Here is a 24,571-nt window from a genome sequence, read left to right as displayed (position 1 = left end):
CGTCCTAAACCCGCTTCTGAACTGAACTACAGTCTCAACTCATTGTAAGTGGCCCCGTGATTGCTCTCAGCGCGCAGAGCTCACTGAACAGAGCGGGATATCAGAAGCTCAGGAAGTTGATGCACTGCTTAGCCGCTTCAGCCTGAGAGCGTTTTCTGGATGAAAAGGTGCGTGTGTTCAACGGAAACCTTTGCTGTTGAGCGTAAGCCTCATCAGAACTACATCAATTCGTCCCATGCGCTGTACACGCTCGAGTCGGCCAGTCCTCAGGACGAGAAGCTGATGCAACCTGGGACGACGCTGTTTCACTGCGGTACATTGCATACCCGATGAAACGACTGTGTTTTTTGGACTTCATGGGCGATGATTAGTACTCTATCGACTGGGTTTTCTTAGTGAGGTGCAACACTCCTGCACGAAAAACATGAGTACCCCAAGTTGTCTACCATCAAAGAGAATTTATCAATAAATTGTCTGTACCCCTAGAACCGTCTTCGAGTACAGGACGAAATGAGATACTCGAACCACTCTTCATACACCGTCCTCTTCCGGCTAATAGCCCCGTATAAGGTATTGTGGTGTCATCCCCTAGCCTGTATCGTGTTGATCCCCGTTTTTGATACAAATAGCTGCAATGGTGATACTTCTCAGATGCATGCCTGGCTCTCAAGAGAGAGAACACCTATCCAGCTGCACATGAGCACCAGCGAGCCATACTTCTCACGAATTCCTTGGGGGCTGTTCGACGCGACGCCCTCTCTCTCTCTCTATACCGAGAGTTTACACACCGTATGCATAACATATTTTTGTCACTCACATTGAAGAGCTGCTTACCGCTTGTGCGTCTCAGGTACCACCGATGTCTTCTCAGACAGAAGTTATTTCCACCAAACCGCGTTATACCATAGCCTACTACGAGCGCCCCGGGCTTCACTGGTCTCGTCGCAAGATCGAGTTATTTGTGGACCAGCTCCGCCATGTCGCTGCACTATCTCTCGGTCTTTCCTCTCCCAAACTTCTACCTCAATACCAATGCCTTATCTACGACGGGTTAGACGACAAGCTTATCACCGTCGCTTATGATCCTTCCAACTCTGACCGCGTGATCGCCTTTCTTTCCGGCGTCCTCCTCGACATCCCTTCGCTTTCTCATCCAGTTCTCCATCTCGGGCTTGTATGCATCTTACCAGAGTTTTCCTCCGGCGGCATCACACAGGCGTTGTGCAACAGACTAGCGAGAGGCTTCATAACAAAGCGTCCCGACGTTATGTTAGGTCTTCGCAACGCCTGGTTCACAAACTGCTCGTCGGTCGGTCGCATTCTCTGCGGTGCTGCAACGGCCCTCGATATGGTCTATCCCTCTCCACAACACCCGCCTTCCAATGGTCCTCCAACCACAACCCACGCTCTCATCTCCGATGCCATCGCTAACTCGCCTTCTTTCCGGGCGTCGATGTACGTCCTACCCACTGCGACTTTCGACCACACCGCGAACGTATTCAGGGGAAGCGTTGAGGGTACAGTCTTCACAAAGAAAAAGGAGGACGAGAGTCACCATCACAGGGATATTGAGCTGAATGGTTTTTACGCAGACTTGTTGGACTGGGAGAGGGGTGACGAGGTATTGCAAGTTGGGTGCATTAGTTTGTTGAGCGTATTGAAGCATTGGAGGAAGATGAAAGCGAAGTTATGACGAGAGCAGTTTTTAGCAGCTTCATACAATCCTATTATTTCTCGCATCTTTTCCCGTATATTTAGTCTTTTATCACTTTAGGCTTTTTCTCGTCCTTCTGCCTCTCCGATCCGAGTTTCGTGTACAGCACATGAGCTTCTTAGTTTTGGCCTCAGTGGACTTATTTCGCGCTCGTACAGAGTGGATTCTTGAGTGTTTATTTTGTATATTACTGTGCGGGCGTCGGGATACCAACTCTGGTGTACGCAGATTCAAGTGTATGCATCGTGAATGAAGCACTGGGTAATGCGTGCATACCATGTATCGACGCGTTACGAGAGTTCCCTAGATATCTCTAGCGATCAACGAGGAGAAGTCCGACCGCGGACTAGGGGATAAGCGAGGCCGAAACGTTTTGTTCAACTTGCGCTGCCATGCATGAGTCGTGAGTTGAATGCTAGGGTTAGGATAATATCGCGCTAGTGTCCTCAGCGCACAGTGTGCCGCCATACTTATCTCGCAATCTTGCCCAACCATAACATCATTACAACATAGGCAACCAAGGAACCAGCCTCCCAGCAGCGAGACAAGCCCTACTTCTCGACGTAGATTGGGAAGTAGGGAGCGATCTTGACTCAGTCAAAACGTTGTCCGTCTTCTACTGTACCGACTCGCCGACCCCGATTTCGAGATCGAAGACCAATTTGTTTTCGCCAACAGTGCCGTTCCACGCGTACCCAAGGGTGAGCATAACAGTGGACGGACGTCCATCCATCGAACCTCCGCGAAATTGTTCTGGGCGATTGTGGCGGAGAAGATCGTCCCTATCTGACGACGTTTGCAGGGATGCTGCGTGCTAGAGATGAGGCCGGGTATATAAGGCGTGGTGGACGAGTTACGATGGGATGGACAGAGTTTGGGAATGAAGGCGGAAGAGCGGCGGCGCTATCTCGCGACACGCTTCCTCAGTACTTACTGGCCAGCTATCCTGATGTCAGAGCTGTAGCGAGGTTTCAATCACATTTTGTACAATAGTCAAAGTAGACTGAAATGTTGGGAGGCTTGAATACGAGTGCGGGGTCGGGGTCGGTATCCATTTTGACACAAAGAAGAAGAGACACTTCCATAGGTGAATAAGGAGCTAGACGGTTCGAGAACAATACAAAGCGGGTTACGGGCATATAAGTACAATAGGGTGTCGTAAGTTACAAACTTTGGCTATAACTCGTCTTCATCGACGGAAGGCCTGCTCTGGTGCAGCGAGAATATGGGCAACGTCTGCAGCAGCCTCTTGATTCTTGCTCTGACGGTTGAAGACCAAGTTGATCGTCTTGTTCGTCTGATCGGCGAGTTGATCCTCTGGAGGTGCTGCGGTAGCTGTAGGGGTAAGCACAGGCAATCCACCAACGCCAGTAGATCGCAGGAGCTCGTTCAGGGTGAAAAGGGCTTGCTTGAGATTCGCGATGTTGGCTGTAACGTGACTTCTGAATGTAGCACTGATGTGGAGGAGAGATAAAAGCACGTACCTGCTGTCTGCGCAGGACTTATCTGGGGAAGGTAAGCTCTTTCGCTAAAGGATAGGACGTCAGATAGATCGTTGGCCATGGAAGTACAGAAATGACCACATACATCCCGTCCAAGGATTCTCTCGCTAGATTACGAACATGGTTCAACTGCTCTTGAACAAGTCGTATGTTTGCCTTGAACAGTTCCGGAGAATTCGGGTCCATGTTCTGATCGGACAGCGACTGGGAGGAGTACATATGTCCTGGGAAAGCCATATCGGAGAAGGATGCCTGAAAAGGGAAGGAACTCCCTGCGACCGCTGTGGAAGATTGAAAAGGGTATGTCTGCGAATTGGGTACCATGACGGTGTCGAGCCTGAGACAGTTTCAGATTTAGAAAAGCTTGCTTCGAAGCTCGCAGATATCTAAGAGTATAGTCTTCTGATTGAACCACTGACCGAATATAAATCAACAGAGCTGCACACCCTACCTGGCGAGCTGTTGGTTACCACGATGGTGAAGGTCGAGACGAAGGACTTGAACTTGGACGGCCCGGAAGAACGCGTGCGTCTGTGTCCAGGTGAGATAAGATCACAGTGCTTTAGAGTCGTGAGAATGCAAGAGATAAGATAAGATCACAAAGCCATCCGGGCGCACAGTACCTTTCCTTCTTCTACTCGTATGTACGTTGCTACTGCCTAGGTATTTTCCCAGCATTCGTTCTACCAGACGTAAGAGTCTTATACTCTCATCCTAATCAAACTCTCACTCGAATCCAATGGATGTGTCTAGTTTGACGGCCTATCCCGTAGTATCATGTCGATCGCCATCGATCTCTCCCTTCAAGAACTGCAGGACACACTGGACCAACATGTTCAACCACCTGAGCCGATATCCTCCTTTGAGAATATAATATCTTTGAGAACGTGAGGACATATACTTATTGCTTCATGTCGCGATATATACTCATGGCGCCACACAGCCAAACCTCCGCAACTATCTCTCTTCGCTGTGGCGAGAGCAGGTACCTCTTGAGGGCCACAGTGCCAGAGGCCAACTCCCGATCCACATACTCGCGAAACACACTTTTAGCACAAAAAGCTATGCTCGACCTTCTTCATGCTCAGAATCCGTCACCCCTGCCGGTGCCGATGTACTTAGCCCTCGATACCTCGAAATCCGTCATCCCATACTTGTACATCCTTCTTTCACTACCGTCCGCAACGGCCTCTTCTTCAACACTCGTCACGCTATCACAAGCGCGTCGATCTGTGACGCAAGCTCAAGCCCTCAAGCTTGACCTCAGGCTAGGGTCGTATCTACATCAACTCCACCAGGTGCAGAACGATTGGTTCGGCACGCCTGCCCGGGAGAAGGACAGGGCCTGGAGCTGGCAAGAGGCGTTCACACTCCTCCTCGAAGATCTCTTGTCACACGTCGAGAGTCACCAGGATAAGCTGGGTTTATCATTGCCCATGGTCGAGCTTCGCCAGTGCCTTTCTCGTGCAATCGGTTTCTTCCTGTTTGACGATGTCGAAGTCCCATCGCTCGTCTCGTTTACGGATGACGAGGATGCGATACTGGTGGAGATCCCATTTGAGGATACAGAGCAGGACTCAGAGATTATCGCCTTCATCGGCTGGGAACATGGTTTGTGGGGAGATCCTATGATGGAGGCGACGCTGATGGAGCGAAATGACGCTATTATTGAGGGCTACGGGGGACCTCTCGTGGTCTTTCCGAGGCAGAAGACGAAGATTCTATGGTACGCACTGTATGCGGGGTTGCTTGCCATTATCGAAGGTAGAGGTGGGCCGGATGGTGTTGAGGCAGCGAGGTCCTTGGTAGCGAAGTCTGTACAGAAGCTCAAGGGGGCACCATGCTACTAGGTAAAGCTCACTCATAGTTCCGACGAACGATAAACAATAACTCATGTGTAACCACCACCAGTAGTGGGTACTATATTCTGGTATCACAGATATCATACGAAACGAACTGCGAGCAGCATCATCGTCTTCTGTCATCTACCATCAAGGCAACATGATATCGCACGTCTGCGACGTCAAGCATCCTCCGTGATATTGAGTCCAGTGATAATGTAGGGAATTACTGCGTTGTCCACGCAAACAGTCTGATGGGAATATGAGCTCGATGTTTCGTTTTCAGCACCCAAGGAAGAAGTTCTTACCTCATTTGCGCGCAACGTGCAGTTGCTATCAAGCCCGTTGTTGGCGATGAAGGTGCTGATATCGGGGATGTGATTGGATTGTATGATCTCGTCGCATGTAACATTGTCCTCGGTAAGATATCCCAGTATGCATCTTGGCTGGTCATTCGCTTGGATGCACATAGTCTAGTGGATAAACAGAATTCAGCGACATTCTCTTCAAAGCAGCTGGCGACATACATCACCAATGTTGAGGGCATCACAGTTCTTTCCAGAGAGGTTTGCGTTTATAAAGACCTCAAATCTGTGCAGACATCAGCCACCCGAAAGGTCACATTGAGAACGAAGGAAATCCATTTAGACACAGGATTCAGAGGTCGGGACTTACAGAGTGACATTGTAAGCTTCAGCAATACCCTCGCATGTGTCCCCTTGAACGAACGGAGTAGTAGTGTTGCCGGTGGTACATCCTGGGACAGTCTCAGCCGCACGACGATACCTCGTCTTGCTTAAACTTAGGCCGACAGCCTGGTTGGATACCAGCCCAGCCAGGAGTACTGCAAAGCACACGAAGTTGAATCGCGTTGGCAGCACGGTAACCATTGTGCGCAAGCAAGGAAGGAATGAGCGGCGAAAAAAAAGATAAATGAGAGGCTTGGTGAGGACGAGAGACAAGATGAGTGAAAATATGGATGATGAGGGAAGCAGCCACCGTATGGGATACTATTTATGCTGACGGGCAAAGTTGCGGGCGAGTGATGTGCTATTGTGTTGCGTACTGTGAGTTGTCGCGGCTAGTCGTCTGAACAGTAGTCGGGTTCGGCGGCGGCCACTGCTGTCCTTCATGGCCGAGAGGAAGACAAATGAGCACCGAATCCAACAGTACTAAGGAATGATGAACGCTATGACCAAACATGCTCAGTGTGGCCACGTCGGACTCGCTCCTAACGCCACACCGGCAACACCCGCTGCCACCTCGTTAAAGGTGATCTAGCAGAGGACCTCGTGAGCTGCCCCATCACTATGCGTCGTCGACTCATTCCATAGCAGGTTACTGTAGAAACGTAAGTCTCTGAGAAGGTTGAACCTACTAAGATTACCGTAACATTGGCAGATAACGGAGATGGAGGCTACATTGTGGCAGAAAATGAAGGAAAAAACACATAGGGGCCACTCTATAATGTGTGGCCCAACACGATACAGTCCCGATTGTGAAGATAGAACAGTGCAAAAATGAGGACTCCCGAAAGCCAGTGGCGTCTATTCCGTCACCCTACCTTACGCCCCTTGTCCCCTGGCTCGGAGTGCAGGACCGTACTTGTAGAACACAAACGGTGCTGGGCATCCGATTACGAGACAGACGAGGGCGAGGATCGTGTTGCCCCAACCTGAGGACAACGTCAGCACAGTATAACGATAGGAGAAGCGAATTGTGAAGTAAAAAAAGCTTACCGTTTCCAAGCTGTCCATAGATCTTATCCGCGAACAGCGGGAAACCAAATCCAGCAAGGGCACGGAACGAAGTAACACCCGCGATGGCGCTCGCGGCGTAAACGGCGTAACTGTCGACCTGTACACGAAGTGCACAACCAAGACAATGAGATGAAAACTGTCTGTGTGGGAGACTGCGGGAGAGACACTTACGAGATACGTCTGGATGCATGTCCAGTTACCTCCGATTCCGATGGAAAAGATAAACACGCCAAGGTCGGGGAAGATCCAGTGCGTGTGTGCTTGCGCTGTCCAACCATAGATGAGAAGGCCAACGGGCAGTGTGGTCGCCGTCACCATGAGGAGGGGAAGCCTGACAGACGCGGCGAAGTGAAGAAGTTTTAGTGTGGAGTAAGGATGAAGGGAAGGCCAAGAGGATCATGACTGACCGCATTTCGGGTGTGCCGACACCTCCGTTCTTGGCCTTCAGCTTTGCATAGACCTTGTTGAGGACACGAGCGCCAACTTGGCCGCCGACTGGTACGGAAGAAGGGTAACTTGATGGAGAATGGATAGGAGTGTGGAATGAACAAACCAGTGGAGCCAAGAGCAATAGACAAGTAGTGCAGGCCAGCTATACCGTCGCTCTGTCCATATTCGACCGTGAATAATTCGACAAATGCTGGCAGATACACGAGTATCAGTGGAAGGTCATGAAGAACGACGATAGCGGTACTAGATGACACTCACCGGTCAAAGTCAAGTAAAGCAAGCCATAGAGAACTGCCATGTAAAGTGCAAGGACCTGCACGATAGGCTCGGTGGCGAGGAAGTACCACGGTTTGATCATGCCGCGGGCGAGTACACGACTCCAGTGACGATCTGGAGTCTCGAACTCACATCGAATACGAGGGTCGTTCTTTTCTTTCCGTAACTTGGCAGCGCGGCGCCTCAGAATCTGACCTGCGTACGTTTCACGTATGAAGACCTGATGGAACAAAGAAAAAAGTTTTAAGAAGGAAGAAACTCCGTGATAAGGCGATGGACTTACAAAACCTGCAACTTGGAGAAGTGCGTCGGCTATACTAACGCTCCAGAACACCCATTGCCATTCGCTTTTCTCCGCAATCCATCCGCCCACAAGGGGTCCAGTGGCAGGGCCGACCTGATACGGGTCGGGAGAAGACGGTTCAGCACACGGTACAAGATTTCGCCCAAGAAAAAGACTGACGAGGGGTGCAAGAGAATATATGCTCATGGCGCTCCCGCGTTCATCGGGAGCCCAGAGATCTCCCACCACGGCACCGCCAACAGACTGAGGGGCAGCACCACCAAGACCTGCCAGAAATCGGAAAATAAGAAGCTGAGTGGGAGTCTTGGCAAAAGCACACGCTGTATTGAAGACTGATAGAGTATGAGTCAGACCTGCATGAAGAAGTATATGTCGTTGCTTACTAAGGAAGAAGATGTTTGATGACTGCAGGATGGGAAGGCGTCCAAATAATTCGCTGAGTGGACCCCCTAGAAGTTCTGTTAAGCATTGATTCATCTCGCACACAATGCGCCTGAAAATACTCACATACAAGAGGCCCGAGTGCATACGCTAAGATGAATATCGAGAGGGACATGTTTTGCAAGATGGACCCCACGGGAAGATGAAGGTCATTCGAGATCGCCGGAAGTGATGGGGAAGGTATGGAAGAAGCGACCGGACTGCGAGGTTTACCCTCAATAAGCATTGCAAGCACCAAATATAGAGAGAGCGAGCACAAACCTTATGAACGTGAACAGGCTAACAACCATAGTCACTACCCATCTCCTACGCGTCGTCCAGTTTCTTGGGTTCTCCGGATCGTTGGGTCCGTCCCAAGTGACGGTAAGTGGTTGAGAGTGTGACGAAGAAACTGAAGATGGCCGTGTTTTTTCGTTCGCGGACGCGGATGAGGGAGAGACATATCCGTCTATGCCTTTTTCCGGGTCACGGGTAGTTGTAAGAGACGAGGGACGTGTACTGCCTGTGTCCATAATAGTGATCGTCATGCGTTGAAAGATAGAGAAAGGAGCGGGCAGTTCGAGATAGGTCAGAAATCTAGAGAGGGTGAGGGGGGAAAGAGCGAGGTGGGGTCACTCTAGGGATGGAGTGATGACAGAATCTGTTCGTGAATGGAGAAGGTAGGGACAGGGACGCTTTTTTCCTGAATGCACGGTTCGCCGAGCTGGCCTCGTTTTCGATTGGACTGCTGCGGTAAATGGACGAAGACCGTTAGCATGGGTACCCGAATTATGGATAGGTGGAGATAGCGGTGGCTGTTCCGAAATAAGGGTACATACGTAGCTTCATCGGCCTACGGAGAGAAGTTGTCGAGTCGAGAAAGGCTTGATTCGACCAACATAGAACAGAGAACTGTATGTGAGGCTTGGCCCGAAATGCATCGGCAGGACACACAGTAATCTTGGAAGATGTATCAGCCAGAGCATGAGAAGCTGAGGCTGTTTCTCCCGATCAGGGTCTCATCGACGTTAAAGCTCAAGATTTTGCGTTTCAGACATGGCGGCTCCAGGCGCCGCCCACGTTAACGAAGGAATGAGCGGGGTCGTGAGGACCTTTCGCTAACGCGCCACCCATCTCCGAGGGCTATGTCACTGTCTTATCCCGTTGATAATGCAAAGAGACTTGCCCATGCGCTGCGTAGATACAGACTTCTTCCCACTGAGCCGCTAGTAATCAGTAGTGACCAGGGTGAAAGATGCCCATCGCCATCGCGCACTGTCATCACCCTGTGCATCGATGAGAACATCGTGAGGAAGTGTAGCGTTCCCACCCTGTATCGGAGAGCGAGCTCGCGCTCCGCGTGCGACCGCGTATCGATTGAGTAAACCAAAGACGAGCACAACAGTCAGTAAACGAGCCCCAGTAGAGCATCTCCGGTGGTCTCTTAGCAGCCCAAGAGATGATTCTGGCTTGGTATTAGTCCTCGGCTATAGCGTATCTTCCATTGCTACAGCTGTGTGCCGGTAGGTCCAGAGATATCGTAAGTTATAGGGCATTCCTGGCCATACGAAAACGAAGTTCGAACTCTCACGGAGAAACAAAGAGTATCTGACAACGTCGAGATCAGTGCCCAGCCGAGGACGAACAAAGGTGTGGTTATCTGATGCCACCGTAAACTTCGCATGGGAGCAAACGTTGGCTCAAAACTTGTTAGACACGAGTAGCCATCGGGAAGCATGGAGAAAGACAGGAAGAGGTGCGTGGTTCGCAGCAAGCTGAGAAAGCTCCGTTCCCATTCAAGGACAGCCCGGCATTCCCCGAGCGCCAGAAAATTTCTTGGGCGCTCGCGCCACAATGACCGCTCGTCCCTCCAAGCTTCATATCCCACTCCGTCTAGTCCCCTAGAGTTTTTCACGCTCTGATACACGACTTTTGCTGCATAGGACGCCTTGGAGCGTCTCCATTCTCATTTTCATGACCTTGCTACCGACGGTTAAGCAGTAAACGACACTCGTAGCCAAAAGATCGACAGAATCACCAGGCAGTCATCTCGCGAGAACTGTCGGGGAAAACTCTATCGCTCTTACCGAGGGTAGTCATTGCCATGCTTGTTGTTTTGGGACTGCCAAGCCTGCATCCATCATTAGGACTGCAGTGCCACAGAGTTCGTGGATCCCCGAGTCCCAGCATTCCGTGACATCACCATGCTTATCCCCCAGCAACGTTGGGCCACACTCTTGTAAGTTCTCACTGTGACCGCACTTTTGCTTTGGAGAGACCTGTCCCCGAGTCGTGATAACGTACCGTCGACTTGCCATCGGCTCCCGAAGTCCTTCTTCACTGATAGGTCTTTAGGCTTACCTACGTCTTTGACCTTCGCAGTTGCAAGGTGTGGCTTGGTATACCTTCTTCACCGAACTCAGGGAGACGACATGCATGCTTGTTCGCTCTTGGGTTGTGAGGTTATCGTCTCGATAGACTTCCAGATGATGGCCATTACCACCCCGTTCACAGGAATCGCCCTGATTCTTTTCTTGGTCATTGCGTTGCAAGTATGCTTTGGGTGCTTTTTACGAGTGGAGGCCCATAGTTTGACCCCGTCTCTGACAGACCTTGTGAATGCTAAGCGTATGATTTCCGGCCTCATTCGCTCGCGATCTGCCCAATAGCATTGTAACTGCGAGAGACCTCTTTTGTAGCCACGCTCGCACACTCCCATCTAATGAATTGAAGCCAGATATGGGTCTCCAATGGAGGCTCCTTACAGGCATGTTTGCACATACCGCGGTGGCATTGACCTCCGTGACTCTCATTATGTCTGTGCCTCGGAGCATGTTGTGGGCCCCTGGTACCCTCAAATGGGGCCGTTTCTGCGCGATTGGTAGTGAACCAGCGCTGGCGTGCTTCTCCAGCTATCAGTCTGTTGGACTGGGGCAGCGCGCTCGCCATTGGTGAGGGCCCATCTTCTCACACCGCAGCTCTTGAGTAAACTCAAGATGGATCGAACTGACGCGTTCGGCTACTGGTGCGGTCTCTTTGAATATAAATTGAGGCTGGTCCCGCAGCGACCCCCCATTACCTCTTGACCCCCCTCCTCAAAAGTCGCTCATCTGAACACCGCTTCTGTATCTACCTCGCACAACACTGCCTCAACGATTATATTCGACCATGCCTATGCTGTAAGAAGCCTCTGTTCTTGGTTTATCTTATGCCCACCATACTTACCGTCCCTCCGGTACAGTGTCGACCCCGCTACCAAGTATCTCCCTTATCCCACTGTGCCGTTCCCTCCCGGCTACGTTCGCCAATGGCCTAACCGAAGAACCACTGTTGCCCCCACCTGGCTGTCCACCGATCTTCGAGATGGCAACCAAGCACTCATCAATCCAATGAACAACAAAACCAAACTCGAACTCTTTAGGTATGTGCTCATCTCTTGACTATATCATGTGAAACACTCACTCACTTCGGCCCTAGACTGCTCGTCAAAATTGGCTTCAAGGAGATCGAAGTAGCCTATCCTTCTTCGTCGGAATCAGACTTCGAGTTTTGCCGATATCTCATCGAGAACAACGAAGTTCCCGATGACGTGTCTCTTCAGGTAAATTTGGATCCTCTTGTCGCACTTCAGTGCACTGACCGCGCGATTGACACAGATCATCACTCCGGCTCGTGCTGACCTCATTGAGAAGTCCATCGCTTCGCTGGCAGGCGCCAAGAAGGCGATCATTCATCTCTACAACGCCGTCTCGCCTCTCTTCCGCGAGGTCGTTTTCCGCAACACAGAGGAGAAGACCATCGATCTCACCCTCAATGCCGTTCGCCTCGTGAAGAAGCTCACGGAGGAGGAGACCGCTCGTTCTGGTAAGGCATCGGCCGCCTCCCTTTCCCGCCGACTCTATTGACTAACTTCGTCTCTGTAGGCACCCACTTTCGTTTGAATTACTGTCTGGAGACGTTCTCGCAGACAGAACCCACCTTCGCTGTCGAGCTTGGAAACCGCGTCCTCGAGGCTTGGGGCAAAGCCGGTCCTGGCGATGACAAGGTGACATTCAACCTCGCTGCTACCGTGGAATGCGCCCCATCCAATCACTACGCCGATATGGTACGTTCCTTCTCACTCCATATGGCTCCTCCCGTGCTTAATCCCATTCGTCCACCAATGATAGGTCGAATATTTTGGGAACAACATCAACCAGCGAGAGAATGTCATTCTCAGCATCCACCCTCACAATGACCGAGGTGAGCATCGCTTCTTCGCCTCCGAGAAGAGTCAATCACTGACTTCTTTTTTTCACAGGCACTGCTGTTGCTGCCGCAGAGCTTGGCGTTCTCGCGGGCGGTACCCGAGTCGAAGGCTGCCTCCTCGGCAACGGCGAGCGGACCGGCAACGTCGATCTTATCACTCTCGCGCTCAATCTCTATTCTCAGGGTGTCTCACCCAGCCTCGACTTCTCCAACCTTCCCGAAATCGTCGAGGTCGTCTGTCGCTGCAACGAGATGATGACGCCTCAACGCTACCCCTACGCCGGCCAGCTCGTCTTCACCGCTTTCGCCGGTACCCACCAGGACGCTATCAAGAAGGGTCTCGAGTCGCAGAGGAAGCGTTGGGAGAAGGTGGATCAGACTGGAGAAGGGATCAAGTATTGGTCGGTTCCGTACATCCCGCTCGACCCGAAGGACCTTGGCTATGGGTACGAGAACCTCATCCGTGTCAGCAGCCAGAGTGGCAAGGCAGGCGCGGCCTACATCATCAAGGAGACCATGGGCATCGATCTCCCTCGCCGCATGCAGGTCGCATTCTACAAGGCCGTACAGCACGAGAGCGAGCGTACCCAACGCGAGATGACCGTCAACCTCCTCAAAGACGTCTTCCACACTACCTTCGGTCTCACTCCCTCCCCTTCCGACCGTCTTGCCCTTCGTTTTGTCGACCTTCGCCCTCTATCCCCGTCTACCGCTTCGTCCGACGACTCTGAAGAACTTAACAGTGCCGCAGACGAGTCCCATGTTTCGCTCGATGCTCAGATCGAGGTGGACGGCAAGTCGCGCCACATCCAAGGCAAGGGTCGTGGCCCCGTCGCTGCTCTCCGCGACGCCCTCCAGTCTCACCTCGACCTTGAGCTCACCGTCGGCGAGTCCCATTTGCAGAACTGCGATGGAGGTATCGCCGCTATCCTCGATGTTTCCTCTGCTTCCTCGTCGGAGTCCGCTTGGGGCGTTGGAATTTCTGGCGATGTCGTCGACGCCAGGTGCAAGGCCTTGATCGGTGCCGCAAACCAGCTGATCGCCGCTGATGCCGTTTTCCCTCGCGCGAAGATGGTGTTCGCTGCTCGCAACCTGCCTGGAGTTCCCACTCCCCAGGAGGGTTACTTCCCCGACTTGCGCGCCGGTCATTCGCTTGTGCCCTCACGTCCGACTACGCCCGTGAGCCTGAGGGGTGTCGAGGCTTCGTAAGCTTCTCTTCCTCTGTTTATCTTTTCCATCTCGTTCCGTGGCTGGGCGGCTTTGATGTCTGCGTACTGTATATAATCCTCGATGCTCTGCACCTCCCTCCAATCTTCATCACCCTATCCATGTACTTATAGCGCTGTCGTGACGAAGGTAGAAGTGAAATCCGTTGGAAGTTCAAGCTTATCTATAGTTGTACGACCATACGTCTCCATTCACCAGACAACGTCGACTCGCTACAGTATTACCATACCATCATCTTCACGACGTTGTCTCGATTATTTTCCTCTTCGTTTCTTGCACTCACATAGATTTTTCTCTCTGCGTCCTCTGCGTTTGGGTCCTATCATTTTATATGCTTCTCTTTTCCGTATAGACTGTAACTTCTAATGTCATCAATGAATCGTTTTTGGACATTATATTTCTCCGTTCTTCACCGTGAAATGCATGCTTTTTGCGGCGTCCGAACGTTCTTGCTCGGAGTTCGAACTTGCTCACGCTCGTTGCCGAGCTGTTGTTGGGCGCGTTGACCTGCGTCAACGTGGCGATCACTTCTGACCTACAACCATATTGTCGCGTCGACACTCATTGGGTATAGAATATGCTTTCTTCGTATTGCTCTCAGCCCCGACTGGTCAGGAGATTTGCATGCCATTGCGGGCTGTACCTGCACATCACCTCGTCAGCTCCTCGACGTGAGATCGGCGCTTCTTAGTGGACGGTTCATCAGACAGTCAGCAAGCGCTTTCTACTAAAGCTGTAGGTTAAATCGCTTTGTCTTATCATATCACAGCAAGGACCCAGCAAGGACCCACTATACCTCCTGGTGGTAAGTCAGCGTTGGATGCTACTTGAATGGAGGTCAAGGTTTTGCTCCTCTGATTCGCCAGAGCATTCGAATACAAATGCGAATGGTCACCCGTTACGATTGGACTCTGCTCGTCATTACCCTCCACACAGTCTACGTCCTTTATCCCGCTCCACTCCAGCTCAAGCTCACTTTTCTCCCAGACACGCCAACTCTGAATATGCTGAGCAAGACAGTCACTCTCTCAAACTCTGTTGAAAGCTCCGTCGTGGCAAAGACTGGCGTATGTTCCTTCCTGCGCCACAGAGATTTCAACTTCAACACTATCTAATGCCATTGGTTTGTTTGTAGCAAGGCCTCATGATGATGACGTGCGCTTGTTCTTCCATATCCACGCTTTAAATGTCAGTGATGGACCCAGGACCGTGGCAGTTGGAAGCAAAACCCGGACCCGGATGAACAATGCTTTGAATCGATGAAGGCCGGCATGGACTTGCTCCCTCCGGGCGCGAAAATGTTCCTCAATAGCGGTAAGCACTCTCAATGTCTTGGCAGGGAAGTGTTCCACAGTAGTGGATATTGAGAAGCTGACGGGTCCTGATGACGAAAGCTGAATTCTACGGGATAAATCCTCCTACCGCGAACCTCGAGCTCTTAGCACGCTTCTTTGAGAAGTATCCTGAGTATGTCGACAAGGCGTTTTTGTCTGTAAAGGTGTGCATGCTTTTGAATGGGCGTATGTATTGCTGCCCTCTATTGACTCTGGGCAATGATGACAGACTGGTGTTTCCTACGGTGGATCGGCCGCTACCTTGTGCGTCCCTCCACATCTTTGCTTCGATACTCATTTTACTCACTGAATGACGTATAACCTACTAATCTAGAGAGCAGAATATTAGACGAAGGGTCGACGCTATCAATGACAAGCTTCGTGGAACAAAGAAGATCGATCTGTTCGAATCAGCCCGTCCGGTCCAAGGAGTGCCGATCGAATTGACCACCAGAATCTTCGGCAAACTTATTCAGGAGGGAAAATTCGGCCACATTGGGTTGTCGGAAGTTCTCGATTCTCGTATTATTCGACAGGCACATTCGGTCAGTCTTAGGAAATGCATTGCGTTCGGCACGTGCGTTGATGTATGGCTGGTCAAGACGTTCCCTATAACTGCTCTTGAAGTAGAGGTTAGTCCCTGGTCGTATGGTCAGGATGTACAGGAAGGTAAGGTATCGTCATATATCCTGCATCTTGAAGGAATATCTTACATTTCTGCCTACGGTAGTCATCGCCACCTGTGAAGAACTGGGCATTGCCATTGTTGCGCACTCGTGACTTCACTTCTCCCGCCATGACCAGTGCCTGTCATACTCACCCTATTATGATAGACCGCTCGGCCACGGATTCCTCACCGGAAAATGGAAGAAGTATGAGGACATGGCGAACGAAGTCACTGACGTTCGGAAAGATCTCGCTCGCTTCCAGAAAGAGGTACGGACGAGTCAATTCACTCTATTCACTGAACCATCATCTCTGTCCGTACCTCAAACTCAAAACAACCTTTGTCGATCGCCGTCCCTTTCCATACAGAACTTCGAGCACAACCTTGCCATATCGAACGCCATCGCTCCCATTGCTGCGAAGAAGAACGTCACAGCCGCTCAACTGTGTATCGCATGGGTGGCGTCGAGGAGCAGTAAAGTCATTCCCCTTCCCGGGTCCGCGTATGTCTCTGCTTTCATTCGCTATCTACTCCTATCTTCGAGTGAAAGCCTGCTTTGAGACTGAATTGTTTCTCATATGTGCCGACGAATAGGAAAGCGGCACGAACCATCGAAAATGCCGCCAGTGGGGACATCGAGCTGTCTGAGGAAGAGCTATCCGCCATTAACAGAGTGGTAACGATGCATATAGCTAAGGGAGGGAGGTACTTCTGATTGGTTCAAGCACAAACGGGCGAACGGATCCAGCCGTCGAAGGCCGCTCTTTGCCTACGTTTGCTGCTTGTTCTCATCTAACCAACATCTGAGCGAGAATGATCTTCTTGCTATTCGGCATGTACCTGAGATTTGTGGCCACATTTCCTTTACTGCTGCCGTACTGTTCTATGTACTGCACTTGAGTCTCCGAGTTTGTGTCCTGGATCACTTTGAGATCACAATGTTTTCCACGGTCCTTTTAGTGAACAACGCAGCGGGCGCCACACATGGGTGGCCACTGGCCAGTCACGGTCACGTGTATGTGACAGTCGCGTGTCAATCAATCAATCAACAAAGACGCGTGCCAATTGCAACGCGACACCCTTTGTTTTCTGACCACCATCTCTCCTGCGACCATCCATCTCATTCCTCCGACATCTCTGCCACTCTCCTGCTAAATCGCGCTAGACAGACATGTCGAAGACGCTAGACCTGAAGTTTCCGAAGATCTCTGGTATGTGGGTCATCGAGCATTGTCTGATAGACGCGTTTCTGAGTGTGGCACCATAATTCGTAACAGGCTATAGGCTCATCAAAGAAATCGGTGGTGGCGGATTTTCAACGTAAACTCTATGAAGCTGTGGAATCAGTAAACCATCATACTGATGATTTTATCTGCCGTCCAGGGTTTATCGAGCAGTCCATATAGAGGATCACCGTGTGGCAGCATGCAAAGTCGTCCAGTTAACACCGAAGACCACAGCAATCGAGCGCAAGACTTTGGACAAGGAGATGCGGGTTCATGCTGCCCTCAAGCATCAGAATGTTTTGGAGTTCATTAATGCTGTCATCGTCGAGCCTGATGACAAGACGCCTTGGCATCCAGGAGTCTATATGTTACTCGAGTTTGCAGCGGGCGGCGATCTGTTCGACAAGATTGGTGATTATTTTTTCAACCATCCATTGTATTTTCTGCCTTAAACACACAACTAATCATTGTGATACTTCTTGTCAGCACCCGAAGTGGGTGTGAGCGAAGAAGTCGCACATCTATACTTCTGCCAACTTATAGACGGACTCGTAAGCGCGCGATCTTGTCCATCATGATATTTCATTCAGCCCACATTGACCTTTCTGTTTCTCTCTTCTCTCGCTTTCTGGTTCCTGCAGAACTACATACACACCGAAGGCGTTTGCCACCGCGACCTGAAGCCCGAAAATCTTCTCCTCGATGCAGCCGGAACCTTGAAGATCTCTGACTTCGGTCTATGTTCCGTATACAAGTTGAAGGAAACTGGGCGAACAAGGCTGCTGTCGGAGAGGTGCGGCAGTTTGCCGTATGTGGCACCCGAGGTATCTTCTTTCACCACTGAGCTCGTCCATTACCGAGCGAAGGGTCATACCGACGCACTTCTTACTCGTTGTATAGCTAGACTCAGAGAAACCGTACGCTGCCGAGCCGATTGACGTATGGGGCGTAGGTGTCATCCTCTTCACCATGCTGGCTGGGAGTAAGTCAATTTAACCACCTGCATACATGTAAATATGTTTATGTTGTCGTGGTCAGATACACCATGGGATGAACCTACCATCAAGAGTCGAGAATATCGACGATATACTTCTGGAGCATTCTTGGGGGACGAACCATGGACAAAAATGAGCTCAGACGTCATATGTCAGTACCTCCGACATCAACTCACCCTTCTACCTCGCCTATGATGCCAAACTCTGACGGTTAAATATCGTTCGACAGCACTGATTACTCGATTGCTCGATGTCAATCCTCAAACGCGAGCGACGCTTTCGGACGCCTTTCGACACCACTGGGTTCTCCGGTATGTCCTTTCTTTCCATTACCCCTTGCGTTCTAAGAAGGACGAAACTCATCCTGGCCGCCACATGCTCAGCCCGAGTCAACTTGCAAGCCAAGCTCCCGGTGTCCTCGCAGACAAGCTAACAGAGGCTCTCCGCAATGCGGGTGACATGGACGTCGCAAACCCTGAAATGCCCTCACAGTGCGTAGCGCAAGCGTAATCTGCAATCTTTTATTTGCCCGTTTTGAACTCAGTCTTCGAATTTACTGTCGTGCAGGGCACCAGAGCAAAGTGAAGAAGGAGATGTTGATCAAGCGATGACGAACGCCACACGCTTGTCCCAATTCACAGAGAACTTGCTCTTATTCGCACGTCCCTCCTTCGCCGATCCCCATCCACTCACCTCTTCTAATGGTCTTTTTCCACAGTCTCAAACCCAATCCGGCTCGCGTTACACGCCTCATCTCACTCGCTTCTACGCCTCCCTCCCTCCACACGACCTCCTAACCGCCTGCGATGAGGTCCTCCGCTCATTCGGATGCAAGACCAAACTTCATCCTTCGAATCCACCTCGCCCCTCAGAGGACATGAGCGACAGCGATAAGACCGACGCAGAGGAACGAATTTCCGTGAAGTGCCGCGTTGGTGGTCTAGATGCGAGGAGGGTGCAGTTCAAGGGATATGTAGAGGTCGAGTCCTTTGCGAGGAATGGGTACTCGGGCAGTTTCTGTGTCTTCAGGAGGGACGAGGTGCGCCACTCGCTCTATTCATTCTTCTAAGTGCTATGATTTCAATTGTGAATATTCTACTAACGTATGTGTGACGATGTGTGTAGGGTAACCCGATCTCGTGGAGACAGCTTTGGAAAGCGTGCATTCAGAGTCCGATGATTGAGCCACATGTCTTGAAGAAGAAGCGGTGAAGGGTCGCCGTCGGACCAGATACTAGACGATTGAATGACAGGGATTCAAGTTGTCTTTGGATGTATTTTAGACTGTATCGGAAAGCCTCTTGATTGTAATGCCTATCTCTTGTATGAATACACTCACATCTCTCCTTTTATCCCACTGCTGGCCCATTCGGTTTGCGTCGGTCAGCTGGAGGAGCTGTATATCGGTGTCAGGGTGGCGTAGCATAAGGGGGTCGATAAGTGATCTAGAAAGTCTTCTCATGGAAGAGAACTTGGGGATACAAAAAATCACATAACTTACATTCATAAAACGACTGAATACGATAGTGATCCTGAAAGGAATGGAGTGACACGTAGGAATGCTAGGTCTACTGCTACAAAGATAGAATATTTGTGCCTGAGGTAAAGTATTCAAAACAAGATGATAGGATACACTAGGGGTAGTGCACATACAACGACGAACAGGCGTCGTACAGCGAACAGTTCACAACAAGAATTCGCCAAAAAGTTACACACGTCAAAGAGAGGCGAGAACAACAAAGTCTCCGAGTAACTTCTTGCTACAACATCGACATCTTACACCTACACACACTCCCAGGATCACATAACGAACTTCAGATGGGTGTCCTGCAAGATATGACTGTGAGCCGACAGCGCAACGCTCCAATCAGGCGACAGATGGAGGGAGAGCAAGGACTCACGATTCTATGAGACGAAGAAAGCTGCGGTTTCTGCTTATACTTGCTCTTCAAGATTTCTCTACACGCACCAACCACATCGTCAGCTATCGCATCATCGATTAAACAAATATGGTTGGGAGTTCTCACCGAAGACCTTGCAACAGATGCTCGTAAGATATATTCTGGTTGGCTTCTACAACGGGCAGTCAGTAAAGGCAAACGTCGAAGGGATCAGGGACAAGCGACGAACTCAGAATCTTGATGAATGCCTATGAGATTCATTCGAACACCAAGTATCAGTATAGCCCTCTTCAATTCTCAGGATGGTCCCAGGAAGAAACGACACGCACGTAGCTCATCGCACCAACCGCCAAGCCTCCTTGGTACGTATCTGCACTCGTCTCAGAGTCCTTACACCCGCTCCAGGTAATCTATTCCACACGTACGCCAGCCAAACATCGTCAAGAGCAGACCCAGGACTATAATTAGAAGAAGAGCTATGCAGTGGGCAGAAGATTGGACGCACAACATCAGCAGGGGTAGCCTTGAGTTTCCTGAATCGCGCGGTGACATCGCTGTGTCGTAGGCGCCCGTCAGAATGATATAAGAAGGGAAGGTCTGTAATAGCAGTCCCTGATCAATATGCAAGTATGGAGGAAGGCGAATCTGCAGTGTCTGACATACCCAGTACGGAGCCGGAATGACATGACTATAAAAGCTTCACGGTCAGAGTCCAAAGCGAATAGATAGTCAAAAGAGTAGTACTAACGTCGAACACGGCCTACAAGATGAGCCGTACAGACTGGTCAGCGTCGCGAAGCAGTGGTTTGAGCTTAAAAATGCTTACCGTCAATCGCACACCAGGCTGGAGGTTAGACACCATCACATCGTGTAATTCCTACACACGCACATAATTGAAAATACCATATGAGACACAATTCAGAACCTTTAGATAATGGCGAAAGACGAACATCGTCCGTGATTATGCCCGCCTGTTTGAAGTCCACCGGGAAGATAACTAAAACAGGAGTTAGTCAATGCCCAAATCTTCCGTTGAAAGAATGGGGACACGGACCTTCATCGTACCCGTCAACCTCGTCCCCATCTTTATCCTTCGTCTGTGCTCCGTGTCCTGAGTCTGAATTATCACACCCACTTCGTCAGCAATCGTCACCCAAAGAAATCGGTACTTCGACCGAACACCCCGGAGTTCGCGGTAAAAGTATGGAAACACACAATGAAAAAACAGGGCATCGTGCTTTTTCGCTCCCTGGACCAACCACCTCATCGCATTAATCATGTTCTTCCTAGTCGGCTGTGAACGCGGGTCGCGGGCCTCGTCGGAGAGGAAGACGATGTCGCCAGGTTTGTAGTGGTGGTAATCTATTCCATGGGGTCAAGTCAGTCAGATTTTTCGATTTACGTCAGAAGCGGGAAGGGGTAGAAGAGATTTTGGAAAGGAAGGGAGGGGAGTTGAGAATGCGAAGGAATTGCAAAAGAGACGAGGAGCAAGTGAGAAGACATGCACGTACTAACGAGGAAATGATACACGCTCTTCGCGTCGTTCACGCATCCCTTCAACTCATTCCTACTTCCGTTGTAGTTGATCCCGATCTACAAAGAACCGACCACGTCAACGAACCAAAATGTCAGCGATCCTGGTACTCTACGCCACACGCCACCCTAAACGTCAAAATCCCCGTCCGCAGCGGGACGAAGACCGACATGCCGTTCGAGAGAGAAAGGGAAGCAGATACTCACACAAAGAGCCTTCTTCCTCCCGGAACATTTGGAATAACAAAAATCAGGGTGCTGTCCCGACCTATCCCCATACGCTACATGTTTCCCTTCACCCGAATGTCCACCTCCATACCCTCCACTCGCATACCTCCCATCACCATACCGTCCATCTCCACCATAACTCTGGCTATGATGATGCCCTCCACCACTCCCACCGCTAGTGTGATGGGGTTGGTGATGGTGGCTGCTCGTATGCTGATGCCTCGAATGCTTAATCAAAACGCCCCTATCCCTCTCCTCCGCCCTCCAGCCATCGTCCCCAACATCCCTAGTAGAATGATACTGCACCCCCACACCCGGAACGTCCGCATCTCTATCCCACCCGACAGGCGATCTCACAGCCATACCAGTAGCCGAAGTGGCCGTAGGCGGTCCAAGTTGACTCGCGAGCGTACGCATATCCCAAGCGTCGCCGTAGACACCTCCTGAGGTGTAAGGGGCATCACCGGAGTAGGAGCGCGCGTGGGGGATCGGACGGTTGGGGTGGGAGTGTGAGTGGTGGGAGGAGGAGGATGGGACGGAGGCATTGTAGACTGCGGGGACGGGTGCAGAGGGATCTGAATGGTTCAAGATAGGTGGGTACCTCATTCGTCAGTATCTCACGATGAATAGAGGAACAATGAGAAGCGAGGATTGGTAGATAGATTAGAGGTAAAGGGGCCGAGAAAGATGACGGAGATGGAAGACGGAAGACGGAGAGGTTGAACGACGAACGGACGTACAAGACGTCATACCCGGGGACACCAGCGGCTGTCCACTTGACAAATTGTTATACGAATTCGCTCGACTCCTCGTCCTCCCATGGGAATGCGACTGCGAATGATGTCTCGACCTTGAACGTGGCCTGCCATCATCATACGCGCCACCATGACCTCCGTTATAGGAATTGTGACGACTTCTTCGATATGAATCATGCCGGCCTCTCTCGTAGTCCGGATAACCTCCATTATCATAATTGGATGAGTGAGACGTGTGGCGTTCTCGAGGAGGATAAGCACCTCCGCTGACACCAACGTTAACACCGGGGTTATAGGAGTTGCTTCGGGAGCGGGAGTAGCCCACTGGAGCACCCGTGGGAGTTATAGGATTTGCTGGTGTGGGCATGTATTGTCTATGAAAAATCAAGAGTTCGAAGTTATCAGCTGAAGTTAGGATGCGAAAATCCAATGTATAAAAAGAGGATGCACGAAGCTCAAGCTGGATATGCGAAGAGAGTCGTATGAGGGCCGTGCCGTGTCTAATAGAGTATATGACCCCTATCGCACTAGTACCTTCACGATGCAACGGCCATTTTTACGATACATTTTTAAAAGCTACTCGTCCTTTCCTGGGTCACATTGCCAAAGACCGTAGCTAGAAAGAGGGTCGGAGAGACATCGGAAGCGCCACATAGCCCCTATCCTGGTTTGCCTCCGCCACCCATCTCGACAAACTCGGAAACAATACAGCTCAAGATGCTTTGGACAATTTCCTTCCTTCCATCCAGAGCAGGTGTAGATTTCAAGTAATGCAGCAGAGATATCTCTGCCGGGCGTACTTGGCATGAAACGTGCCATAGACAACACTATTTTTATGGTACAATGGACAAGAAATCTTGCTCGTGAGACGCCACCGAACTCTAGTCAAGACACCTGCCGTCTGCATCACACGCCAAGGGGCCGCGGTCCACATAGAACATGACGAGCAGTCTGGATGAGGGCGTGTCAAGTGAGGTACCGTAGGCCAAAATTGTTCGCCGTCAAAGCCGTGCGCGTTTGGCGAGCGGCTCCTTGGCCGACGTCGTCCAATATAGTGCTTTCACACGAGGCACCGGTCAAAAGTAAATTGTTACTCACCCCGTAGCAGAACCGGGATACCCAGCATACGAGGGCCTGTACGAGCAAGGTCAGTTGCGACCGCCTCCGCGGAGGAACAAAGGCAAGTGTATAAACGCACGAAGTAGGAAAGGGGACAGAACCGTACGGTGTGGCGCTCGGAGGGCGCTGCACGAGCTCCGGGGGTTGTGTAAAGTCTTGTCTGTTACATCGACACAAGAAATATAATGAGATGTGATGTCAGTGTAGATAAATGTGCGAAGCCGATGTTCCACATACGGTGAAGGCATACTACATTAGCAGAAGAGAGTTTCCCATGAGTACATAGAAAAAAACTCAATATGTGTAGAACCTAGGACAACGCACGGCATAATCGGGGAAGGCGGGCCATGATGACTATGATGACTGGCCGCCGTGACGATCGGCGGCGGTGGTCCTCCTCCTTCCCTGTCTTGTCGTAAATCCCACATCATCTTGAGTAGTATAAGATTCTAGCTCGACGAGCGGCGTGAAACTGGTGGAGCTACTTGGATACTGTCAAACAAAAATGTGGTTCCGTGTAGAGTCCGTCAAAAATGAAGTCGATGAAGTTCGTAAAGAAACTGCCTCCGACCAGAAGATCGTTCCGTGAGATTGACGTTATTTCTTTCGGATAACGAGACTATCGGCGTATTGTGGCCCAAATAATACAAGAGCAAGCAGAGATGGACTGTTTGGTGTTCGCCGTACAAAAGATAGTAGACAGAGATGGGTGTTCGTGAACAAGAGCGGTCAAAAGACGAGACAAGTTGTTACGGCGTTGAAGGCCCCGGAGGAAAAGTGACACTGTTCCTTTCTTGGCACAGCCATCATCGGACCATTCAATCATTTATGATGCCAAAATGACTCAGATCTGGAATAAATCTCCGTTTCAGTGCCTCTTTGCCCTCGGACCGGACACCCCGTCCGGACGAGTGTCTTCATTCTCCGTGTCACTGTGGCGCACCGTTTGCAAACCGTTTGAGTTCCTACATCCATGCACGGCCCCTTCAAAACTGATACAAAACTGAAACATGGTACCCTGAGTTTCACTACGCCTTTGTCGACGATACGCAGTATCGAGTCAGTGCATCA

At 50.8% G+C, this 24,571-nt stretch overlaps 9 protein-coding genes across 9 annotated transcripts; 5 read left to right on the top strand and 4 right to left on the bottom strand.

Annotated features, from left to right (window-relative positions):
- Positions 1-104: 104 nt before the first annotated feature.
- Positions 105-1,960, top strand: STEHIDRAFT_123567 (uncharacterized protein). The gene is given in 5 exon segments (XM_007307051.1): positions 105-167; positions 264-452; positions 469-570; positions 630-789; positions 851-1,960. The coding sequence occupies 1 exon segment, from the start codon at positions 860-862 to the stop codon at positions 1,691-1,693; it is 834 nt and encodes a 277-aa protein (XP_007307113.1). The 5' UTR covers positions 105-167; positions 264-452; positions 469-570; positions 630-789; positions 851-859; the 3' UTR covers positions 1,694-1,960.
- A 943-nt stretch (positions 1,961-2,903) lies between these two features.
- STEHIDRAFT_62556 (uncharacterized protein) lies at positions 2,904-3,435 on the bottom strand (the record flags this gene model as incomplete). The annotated part of the gene is made up of 3 exons (XM_007306756.1): positions 2,904-3,142; positions 3,199-3,242; positions 3,302-3,435. The coding sequence occupies 3 exons, from the start codon at positions 3,433-3,435 to the stop codon at positions 2,904-2,906; spliced, it is 417 nt and encodes a 138-aa protein (XP_007306818.1).
- A 255-nt stretch (positions 3,436-3,690) lies between these two features.
- STEHIDRAFT_159626 (uncharacterized protein) lies at positions 3,691-5,066 on the top strand (the record flags this gene model as incomplete). The annotated part of the gene is made up of 3 exons (XM_007307050.1): positions 3,691-3,741; positions 3,970-4,103; positions 4,160-5,066. The coding sequence occupies 3 exons, from the start codon at positions 3,691-3,693 to the stop codon at positions 5,064-5,066; spliced, it is 1,092 nt and encodes a 363-aa protein (XP_007307112.1).
- A 41-nt stretch (positions 5,067-5,107) lies between these two features.
- On the bottom strand, positions 5,108-5,983 carry STEHIDRAFT_123565 (uncharacterized protein). The gene is made up of 4 exons (XM_007307049.1): positions 5,733-5,983; positions 5,585-5,648; positions 5,366-5,530; positions 5,108-5,308 (listed from the first exon to the last, which is right to left on the bottom strand). The coding sequence occupies exons 1-4, from the start codon at positions 5,945-5,947 to the stop codon at positions 5,240-5,242; spliced, it is 513 nt and encodes a 170-aa protein (XP_007307111.1). The 5' UTR covers positions 5,948-5,983; the 3' UTR covers positions 5,108-5,239.
- A 484-nt stretch (positions 5,984-6,467) lies between these two features.
- On the bottom strand, positions 6,468-8,866 carry STEHIDRAFT_101102 (MFS general substrate transporter). Its single transcript, XM_007307048.1, has 11 exons — positions 8,550-8,866; positions 8,355-8,488; positions 8,231-8,296; positions 8,007-8,179; positions 7,827-7,940; positions 7,526-7,763; positions 7,371-7,457; positions 7,225-7,312; positions 6,989-7,148; positions 6,797-6,914; positions 6,468-6,732 (listed from the first exon to the last, which is right to left on the bottom strand). The coding sequence occupies exons 1-11, from the start codon at positions 8,813-8,815 to the stop codon at positions 6,623-6,625; spliced, it is 1,554 nt and encodes a 517-aa protein (XP_007307110.1). The 5' UTR covers positions 8,816-8,866; the 3' UTR covers positions 6,468-6,622.
- A 2,569-nt stretch (positions 8,867-11,435) lies between these two features.
- Positions 11,436-13,731, top strand: STEHIDRAFT_170433 (2-isopropylmalate synthase; the record flags this gene model as incomplete). The annotated part of the gene is made up of 7 exons (XM_007307047.1): positions 11,436-11,446; positions 11,509-11,688; positions 11,745-11,868; positions 11,924-12,131; positions 12,191-12,372; positions 12,437-12,509; positions 12,568-13,731. The coding sequence occupies 7 exons, from the start codon at positions 11,436-11,438 to the stop codon at positions 13,722-13,724; spliced, it is 1,935 nt and encodes a 644-aa protein (XP_007307109.1). The 3' UTR covers positions 13,725-13,731.
- A 648-nt stretch (positions 13,732-14,379) lies between these two features.
- On the top strand, positions 14,380-16,644 carry STEHIDRAFT_148730 (aldo/keto reductase). The gene is made up of 12 exons (XM_007307046.1): positions 14,380-14,547; positions 14,730-14,809; positions 14,878-14,897; positions 14,959-15,056; positions 15,137-15,240; positions 15,306-15,340; positions 15,411-15,621; positions 15,679-15,745; positions 15,807-15,852; positions 15,910-16,012; positions 16,112-16,245; positions 16,338-16,644. Exons 2-12 carry the CDS (start codon positions 14,747-14,749, stop codon positions 16,456-16,458), a joined length of 1,002 nt encoding a protein of 333 aa, XP_007307108.1. The 5' UTR covers positions 14,380-14,547; positions 14,730-14,746; the 3' UTR covers positions 16,459-16,644.
- Positions 16,645-16,876: 232 nt separating this feature from the next.
- On the top strand, positions 16,877-19,264 carry STEHIDRAFT_82972 (CAMK/CAMKL/CHK1 protein kinase). Its single transcript, XM_007306778.1, has 11 exons — positions 16,877-16,954; positions 17,021-17,063; positions 17,127-17,380; positions 17,456-17,520; positions 17,611-17,793; positions 17,870-17,951; positions 18,008-18,115; positions 18,194-18,275; positions 18,348-18,455; positions 18,532-19,003; positions 19,090-19,264. Exons 1-11 carry the CDS (start codon positions 16,915-16,917, stop codon positions 19,174-19,176), a joined length of 1,524 nt encoding a protein of 507 aa, XP_007306840.1. The 5' UTR covers positions 16,877-16,914; the 3' UTR covers positions 19,177-19,264.
- Positions 19,265-19,404: 140 nt separating this feature from the next.
- Positions 19,405-24,156, bottom strand: STEHIDRAFT_123557 (uncharacterized protein). The gene is made up of 19 exons (XM_007307045.1): positions 23,825-24,156; positions 23,738-23,749; positions 23,580-23,660; positions 23,480-23,515; positions 22,367-22,755; positions 21,606-22,201; positions 21,377-21,458; positions 21,081-21,227; positions 20,920-20,982; positions 20,816-20,862; positions 20,692-20,742; positions 20,614-20,625; positions 20,529-20,553; positions 20,371-20,462; positions 20,195-20,275; positions 20,095-20,113; positions 19,992-20,037; positions 19,866-19,923; positions 19,405-19,791 (listed from the first exon to the last, which is right to left on the bottom strand). The coding sequence occupies exons 1-19, from the start codon at positions 23,929-23,931 to the stop codon at positions 19,765-19,767; spliced, it is 1,971 nt and encodes a 656-aa protein (XP_007307107.1). The 5' UTR covers positions 23,932-24,156; the 3' UTR covers positions 19,405-19,764.
- Between the last annotated feature and the right edge of the window lie 415 nt (positions 24,157-24,571).

Source organism: Stereum hirsutum (assembly GCF_000264905.1).
Source record: "Stereum hirsutum FP-91666 SS1 unplaced genomic scaffold STEHIscaffold_12, whole genome shotgun sequence".
Classification (NCBI taxonomy): domain Eukaryota; kingdom Fungi; phylum Basidiomycota; class Agaricomycetes; order Russulales; family Stereaceae; genus Stereum; species Stereum hirsutum.
This window is presented reverse-complemented; position numbering and strand designations above follow the sequence as displayed.